The sequence below is a fragment of the Peromyscus eremicus genome, chromosome 6 (assembly GCF_949786415.1).
Source record: "Peromyscus eremicus chromosome 6, PerEre_H2_v1, whole genome shotgun sequence".
NCBI classification, from domain to species: Eukaryota; Metazoa; Chordata; class Mammalia; order Rodentia; family Cricetidae; genus Peromyscus; species Peromyscus eremicus.
In genome coordinates this window covers 57606394-57615211 of record NC_081421.1, presented here as the reverse complement: position 1 = coordinate 57615211, position 8818 = coordinate 57606394, and the positions used below count along the sequence as shown (strand labels likewise).

The following is an 8818-nucleotide window of genomic DNA, read 5'->3' as shown; positions in this document are numbered from 1 at the left end:
ACACAGTTAGGAACCTCTGTAAGGTTATTTCCTATACTCCTTTCCCTCACGTTGAGTTCTGGACCCTGGCTTCATAGTTTCCCTGACACTCTATGTGTCTCCTGCTTCAGTTCCTGCTGCAGCTGACAGATGTATTTTCCATGGCTCATTCACTTCATCTGTTTCAAACAGTGTCATCTGTGAGCCCCTCCTGAGCGGCCAATCTAAACAATACTGCGTGCTGCCCGCTGACCTTGTTAATCTCTTTATTTTTCTTTGTATAACTTGTTACCAGGTGAAAATGTATTTCTGCCGTCTTCCTTAATGAAATAGAACTTGGTGAACCTCTCACCTTCCCTGCAGTGCTCACGCCTGTGTCTCAAATCTCAGATCCCTGCCTTGTATACTGTAGGACCCAATTAAGCCTATAAAGCACTTCTCAAAGATCATCTCTATTAACTTTTATAGTCTTGAGTCCTCACCTACCACACTACCTTCTTTTCTGCATTAAAAAACAAATTCTTACCTTTATTTCATTTTTCTTTCAGTTCTCTAATTTTAACTTTAACTTTCATTGATTCATCCTGCTAGATTAATTTTTTTTATTTCTAGTATGAGGAGAAATGACTTCATGTGTTATCGCCATGATTCTTTTGAAAATATAACCAATTTATTTCAAAAGTTGTATTTATGTGTAGGTGTTTTGCCTTCATGTATGTATATGCTCCGTGTGCATGCAATACCCACAGAATCCAGAAGAGGACGTCAGATCCCCAGAACTGGAGTTAACAGACATGAGCCACCATGTGGGTGGTAACAACAGAGCCCAGGTGATCTGCAAGAGGGGTGTAAGCCATCTCTCCAGCTCCACACTTTGATCTTTCAGGAAGATCACTAACTCATCTATATCTGTTTAAAATATTACTCATAAAATTATAAATAGAATATCTCTCAGAAAGTCTGTTGTTTTTAACTTTAAATTTGAGTAAATTTTGATGTGCACATTCTAGGCATTTCTGCCAAACTGTGTTCTTTCATGCTGATAAAATTCCTCTCTGCTAGCCATGGATAGCTATGGTTTATTGCAGAATCTAAAATAAATGAAGCCAACATACTTGGCTACGTCAATATGCTGTCTAAAACAATATGCTTAAAGATATTGTTTACAGCTTGTTTCTAAACATACCTGAAACTCAGACAGTATATGTGCACACTGTGAGAATGAGAAAGATAAAATTCTATCTCAGAAGGACATTCTGATTTTTGGCTTTTCTAAAATATTATAATGGAACATTTGCACTTATTTCTCTAGGCCCTGCAATTGGCCATAAGCACAGAGCTGTGTAAGAATTCTCACCTACTGGGTTTAAGGCGTGCACAGCACAGTGCCATCCCTCCACACCCATTCACACATACTAAAACTCAACCTAAAACCATCTGTGCCTCAGAACACAAGTGGAGCCCAGGCCTTTGCCCTGAGGGTTGACTATCTAACAATGAGACACATTTATTTCGTTTTCTAAACAAAATAATTCTTTCTCATTCAAGAGATGGAATCATGTGTCTGGTATTTATTTGGTATGCCTTCCCCCTTTCTTATTACTCACTTCACAGCTTTAGTTTAGTTTTGTGTCGGGTTAAACAAGCGAAGTTATATAGGCGAAGACAGTAGGATGTGCTAATTGACATCAAACAGCCAAGTGCTAAGTTAGTAGGAGAAAGGTATATCTTGATAGTCTAGAAATTTGGTTCTGAATCTTTCTCAGGCTGCCATAGCTCTGCCTAAAATTGACACTTTTCTTTCATCTACATGGACTCAGAATAATTCATATCAGTAGAGCTCAAAGAAAAATTGAAATTTTGAAGACGAACAATTGACTCTGTCCTGTGTTTTATACTGTGCTTTAAAAAATTGGGTAAATGTAGTATCGGACACTGTAAATCAAGCAGTTCCTACTTACTTGGTTATACGTCTGAAGTCTATTACTCAGTTCTGTGGCATTCCAAGGACAAAGCCATGCACCCCTACCATTTCTTTCTGCAGTCCACCCAGAGTGTGCTTGTGTGGGGAGAGGGTTGCAGAGAGAAAATACATGAGAGTTTTCACATAAAATGCATTTTAGTTAAGTTTCATGTAGCATTAGTTTACAAATCACAAGGAGGGAGGAGAAAGAGATTCCTCCAAAAGTGACAACACAAACAACAGGCACGTCAGGGCTGTTTTTCCTGAGTTCATACCCTTCTGTTGCCTGCATCTCTTTGCTTGTGTTCTCTCTTTCCTTTCAGACTGAAGCCTCTCTTCTGTTCTCCATCACTCATGCTTCAACCACCACCCTCTTTCTTCTTCCTTCCCTCCGATGTCAAAAATGGGCAGAAGCTCACACTGGGATACCTAGCTTAGGACCTAAGCAAACATTCTCCAACTCCACACATCCTAGAATTCCTCTGGCACAGTGGTTTTTCCATTCCAACCCTCTCTTCACAGTCAGACAACTTGTTCTATCCTTCTACACTCAAGCAAAACATACCGTGAAGATAACTTCAACAAGCTTATCTAGAAATCGACACTGGCAGATACTCACTTCTGCATTTCATTGCTTTGAAACAGCTAGTCCTCTTGTACCCTTAGTTCCTAACTTGCTCTTTCTTCCTTAGAGTGTATGCACAATGGCAAAAGAACACCAAAGCAACAGTGCTGTTAGCTCTGAGCTCATAGTTGACTTTTACCCCTAGAACTTCATGGAGAAAGTCAAGGATAAAGGTGTAGGGAAACGGATCCTGCCCCAGTTGGATATGGATATCTAACTTGGGCTAAACCTACATATGTGAGGGCTGCCAGTAGTGGATCACACATTTCAATATTTTTAAAAACAGTGAAATGAGCAATTCCCTAAAGATACAGCATTTCCCCCTATATTTGCCCAGGAATCCGTTTTGGAAGCTGATCCAATGATTACTACTGGGACACAGAATTTTGACATCCATTTGGTACTGATTTACACCAGGATTTTTAAGGCTGCCAACAAGAAAGTCCAGAATTTCAGGCAGCCAAAAATTCCAACAAGAGACAACTGTCTTTTATTTTATAGCTTATGAATTTGGGGCTTAATATGATTTTCCACTAACAAGTTCTGTACCCCCTCCCGAGTGCCAAAGCCGGTGTAGAGATCAGCAAAGTAACACGGAACAGATGAGGCAGCTTAATATTCAACTTGCAGGAAGACAGTTGAAATTATAGTGTTTACTTAGGAAAAAGCACTCTGGTTTAAAGGGCTGACACGTGATTTATTAGGAGCACTTAACCAGCATGTTCACATCTTACCCTCCACTCGACTTGTGGCTGTTTTTCGGTGGTGCAGCAGTGCTGGGAATGGGATTAATAAAGTCGTCAATTAAAGATCTGCTAAATATTGGTATGGAGCTCTAAATATGTCTTGTCTTCTGTTTTGTATGAAATAGCAAGGGGGAAAACACCCACAGGATCATGTTCAGTAATAAATTAAAGGTGAAAAACTTAGAGAAGAGTTAGATGGGTCACTCCCTGCTTCTAAAGAATGGGAGAACCCGTTTAAAAACAAGGCATTCATGGCTAACACAGATAATTCTGCTACAAAGTAAAGCTTTTACATGTAATTAGCAAAGGAAAACATTATGAGTGTCTTCTTCTGATCAACTGGCTCTATTGAAGAGTCAAGAGACAGCCCATTGGCACAGGGAAATAATTACTTTTTTGTCTTTTTTTAAAGCAAAAGTTATTAAATTTCTTCTACAGATGCTCCAAAGATAAGGGGAGATATGAATCAGTGCTATGATATTTAAATGGCCCACTTGTAAATTTCCTAAAATTCCAGCTTATCCAAAATCGTTCATGGCCATCACACTTACTACTTACTAATGTGGTTTAGACATATGCTCTGAATTTGAGTCAACAAGAAGATATACTTACATATTCCATCAGTATAGGCTCCCATCAAATTACTGACCTACTACACTGGATAGCACACTGCGCCTGCCATGGTTTTGAGTAAATACAAATGAGTTCACGTAGTTCCACAGGTGGGATACATGAAAATAAATAAATAAAAAAGCTCACTCCTTCCAGGGCAGAAGCCCACTTGAGCTACTGAGAAAATGATCCAGATGCATTAGGGATTTCACACTGGGATTCCTAGAAGGTGATCCCAAATCCTGGCTGTGGTCCCCCGCTCTCCAGCTCCCCACGGGAAGATGAGTTATAGATCATCATCTTTAGGATGCACTCAGCCTCCTAACAGAAAAAAAGCATCTCTGATGCCCTATGGGTCCATCAGAGAGGGGTATGACCCTACATGTAAGCACCAGATGGCATGACTGTGTTTCTGAACTAGGAACTGGGTAAAGCAGAATTCTTTACACCCTGTTGTGAAACTGTTCCAGGTAACAACAAAGTAATGGTAAATAAATGGAAGAAAGACTTCTGGCACCCACCCTTAACTTTAATAATAGAAACTTTCATATATATAAAAAAAACTTCATTTAAAAATACACTGCTAAATTTACTCTATGACATTTATAATTAGCTCGTAACATAATTTCATCTACACAAACTTTAAAAATGAGCATTGAGTAGATAAATTATCTCACGCCCAAAGTTGCTATATGCTGAAGAAAATAAAATGAAGTAATTTCTATAAATTAATCTTCAAAGTTTCTTATCTGGACAGAGCACTGGAGGGGGCATCATATGTAGAGAAGGTGGAGATATCATGTCTCCGGTGGCAGACTGCTGCCTAAGCATTGTCTGTTCATCTCAGCCATATATTGAGAACGTACTTTCTGCTTCAATCAAGAATGCTTATTTGGGCCATATCATCCCAGAGTCATGAAAAATTCCAGTCACAATTTCTGATGATTATTCAAATCATAAATTCTGAACATTAAAACAAACAAACAAGCAGGAATAACAAACAGACTAGTTAATGTCCACAGATGTGAGTCCTGAGAGCAACCCAAAAAGTCAAAAAAAAAAAAAAAAAAAAAGAGGAAATAACTTCTCATTAAGGCTGGAAGAATTTCTAGAAACTGAAATGGGCAAGTTTTAGAAAACACTGTCCACATGAGATCTCTCGCTGCTGGGTAAGAGTGAACCCATCCTGTCGGACATGCTTGTGTCTTTTTGTCCGTCTGTGCGGAGTGCTGAACGAGCAGGGAGTCCACACCGCAGCCACTTTAGACTTGGACTTCGTCCTCAGCTTTCAGTTCACGGCACGTGCCCCGTACGTGTGTTCCTACAGGTTCTCCGTCTGGCAACACTGGTGACCTGGCAGGAGTCTGTATCGTCAGCAGGGAAAGAGACGGAGAGAAGCTGGGAGTCATGGCTTCTGGTACAGAACTGCCACAGTAGGGAAGGGGAGACCGGGGGAATTTCTGAAGAACCTGTCCCAGGGTGATGGCTGGCATTCGTGGTGGAATTGCTTTAATCCCGGGCTGTGCTACGGCTGTTATCAAAGGGGGTGGAAAAACAAATGAGGTGTCTCGTGGAATGCCAGGTGTCTGCAAATGTTCGTCCTTCAGTCTGGCAATATCGTTAAACACAGAGGCTAGGTGCTGGAACTTGGGTTCCCAGCTGAGGAAGCAATCCCAGGCATAGCTGCCTCTGGCACCATCGGCAGAGGCTGCCTGAGTGGAAAGAGCTGCACACCTTCCTTCCTGACTGACTGAAGTAAAGGACTCTTTCCTGCTATCAGCCGAGACACCTGCTTTTGCCTCTCTTGTCTGGGATAACGCATTGCTTTGCACATAGAGTGTGCCACAGTCGTCCTCTCTGTCTCCTCCCTCAAACACATGGCTGGCTTCTGTCGCCTCAGTACTCGCCATCACGTCTGTCTCTCCCGAGAGGCAAGAAAGCTGATCAGAGTCCCTGGGAATGCCTGAGTCTGGCACCCTGGACCCCCGGTCACTCAGCACAGAATCTGAGTCCTTTCTATAAGGCTGCTCATTTATCCTCTGGATTTCTTTATCTTCTGCAGTTTCTCCATCCACAGAGCAGTGGCCACTGGAGTTTGAGTGCCTGTACAGGTGGACAATGTCCTTCTCCATGACACTCATTAAGTTCAGCCACTCAGCAGGCATAGCTCCAGCAGGCCCTGTTACATCCCTGTACTCCATGGTCTGCTGCCCAGCCTTGAGCTTGCTTGCAGCTCCAGTCAGCCTGGGATCATCATCTGGGGAGGATGGTGTCTTCTCCTCAGAACTGTGTAGTGGGTTTTTCTGCTGATGCCTTAAAATCAGTACGATTAGAGTGCAGACAAGGAAGAGGAACACTAAAAAGGAGACCAGGAGGCTGATGGAGAAACTGTGAGCAAATGCTGTTCTGTGATGTCCTTCAGATGGCAAAGAGACATTCACAAACACACTGCAGGATGTGGACTTGGAGCCGGGCTTGGGGCTATGTGCAATTATGTTCACCTCAAGGGTATCTTCTTTGGTGAGTTCACTGCTGGTTGGGAAAGGGGTTCTGATCCAGTAAATGTTGCCATTTGTTTTGTTTACTGAAAAAAAAGGGGATGGAGTTCTAAGGGAGTAAAGAACGACCCCATCGACACCATCATCTGCATCTGAGGCTTCCACTCTGCCAATCAGCTGTTGTCCTTGACCTTTCTCAGGGAGACTGAAAAAGTATTGATCTTGAGTAAAGAAGGGTTCAAATTCATCTACCCCTTCAACTTCCACCCAAACCTCCAGGGAAGCTGTGGCTCCACCTCTGTCTTTGGCCTGAACAATCAAGCAATACTTGGTAACACTTTCATAGTCAAGCATTTGCTCAGCTCGAATATCCCCTGTTATAGGGTCAATGACAAAGAGATCCTGATAGGGATGAATCCCATGTGTGACAAGGCAGGGTGACAAAATTGAGTAAGTCACTTCTCCATAAGGCCCGGCATCAAAATCCAGAGCCTGGACAGAACATACAATGGAGAAAGTAGGCAGGTTTTCAGGAGTGACACAGGTCAAGCTGGAGGACATAAACTGAGGAGTATGGTCATTGTCATCTAGCACATTGATATGCACGACAGCAAAAGAAACATGTTTCTCTTCTTCATCAGCAGCTTGGACAGTTAAAGTGAATGTTATAATTTCCTCATAATCCAGAGGTTTCACCAAATAAAGAACCCCAGTTCTCTCTTCTAAGTAAAAATGTTCCTTCTCATTTCCAGAGATTATGTCATAGGTGATTTCTGCACGTGAACCTTGGTCACGGTCATCTGCTGACACCACGGTGATATGACTCCCTACAGGGGTGCTTTCCTTGACATGGGCAGTATACTTCTGACTGCTGAAGGTGGGTGTGTTGTCATTGACATCCAGAACTTCTAGCGCTATGACAGCTGTGGAACTCAGGGGAGGGTGACCGTGGTCAGATGCTAGGATGACAAGCTTGTGACTGGAGCTAGCTTCCCTGTCCAGAGCATGATGCAGCACAAGAGCACCACCCTGCTGCTGGGGATATTCTGAGTGAAGGAGACTGGTTTCAATGTGGAAGTAGTTGTGCAAGTTGCCACTGATGATGGAATACTTAGTGTGTGTGTTTTCGAAAGTGTGGTCACGGTCAAGAGTTGAAAAGGTCATGAGGGTGCTTCCAATGGGAGAGTCCTCACTCAAGCTAAGATTATAGTGAGCCACTGTAAACTCAGGAGCAAAGTTGTTCACGTCTTGTATTTCTAGCTCCACTAACGTAAGTGCCCTCAGGGTGGGGATTCCACCGTCACTGGCTTCAACAAGAAATCGAAGTGTTGATATTTTATCCAGAAGTAATGTAGAACCGGTAGTAAATATGGTGCCTGAAAAATAAGACAGCAGGTCAAAGCTGTGAACTAAATGTTCAGGGATTTATTTAGCTGGCAAATGCTTAGTGAATATGTAAATGTGCATTGCTCTTTGATGGATGTGCTAAGTTACAGCCAAATAGTGCAAAGACATTTCAAAATTGTTATATTTGTACAAAAGCTTCAGAACCAATCATGATTTCCATTTACATGTACTACTTGAGACTGCTTTTGCTACATTCTCTCTTGATTTTATTTTTGTGTAGTAAGTTGTTCATTATTATTTTAAAAAGAATGTACACTCTTGTCCCATATATTTTTATTTTATCCCATTATCTATGAGAATATGTACAGAAAAATTCTAGCATAAGATAACTATTCTGAGCTGGGCAAGGTAGTGCCTGCCTATAATCCTAGTACTTGGCTGGCAGATCGAGAGTTTGAGACTAGACTATTATATCCAATGAGACCTTCTCTCAAATAAGAATGAAATGGCTGGGATAGTCAATCACTCAAGTGGTAGAATGTGTGCCTGGCATCTCTCTCTCTCTCTCTCTCTCTCTCTCTCTCTCTCTCTCTCTCTCTCTCTCTCTCTCTCTCTCCTCAACACGTATGGATGGGGAATTACTCTGGAAATAACTCCAGCCAAATGAAAGCACTGAAAATGTTAATGTAGAGTGCTTAATTATAAAGATGTCTTTTCTCAAGATCATGAGTTAAATCAGCAAGCAGAATTTTTTCCTTAATGATACAATATATCAAATATCTCTTTTTGTGGTAAACAGACATACGTAACATTTATAAGTGCATACACAATGGCATTTTTATTAAAGTGTTTTAAGTATGGTCACTAAAAATAAATGCATAATGGTGAGGTATAAATGCCACATTTCAATTACAGTCACACCATGAACTAGATTGACTCGATAGCAATTACTAATTTAAAACATTCTAAACAACACTGGGGCAATATTTGTGTATAACACCCATCAGGGCAAAGTCCTGCTAAGAATTAAGTGCTCAGGGGCTTGCAC

At 41.6% G+C, this 8818-nt stretch overlaps 1 protein-coding gene across 1 annotated transcript in view; it reads right to left on the bottom strand.

Moving 5' to 3' along the window:
• Positions 1–5025: 5025 nt before the first annotated feature.
• Positions 5026–8818, bottom strand: part of Dchs2 (dachsous cadherin-related 2) — a 216061-nt gene continuing 212268 nt past the window's right edge. The window contains exon 20 of the mRNA XM_059265537.1: positions 5026–7799. Coding sequence (XP_059121520.1) covers positions 5188–7799 — 2612 coding nt within the window. The 3' untranslated portion in view covers positions 5026–5187. The remainder of the gene's footprint in view (positions 7800–8818) is intronic.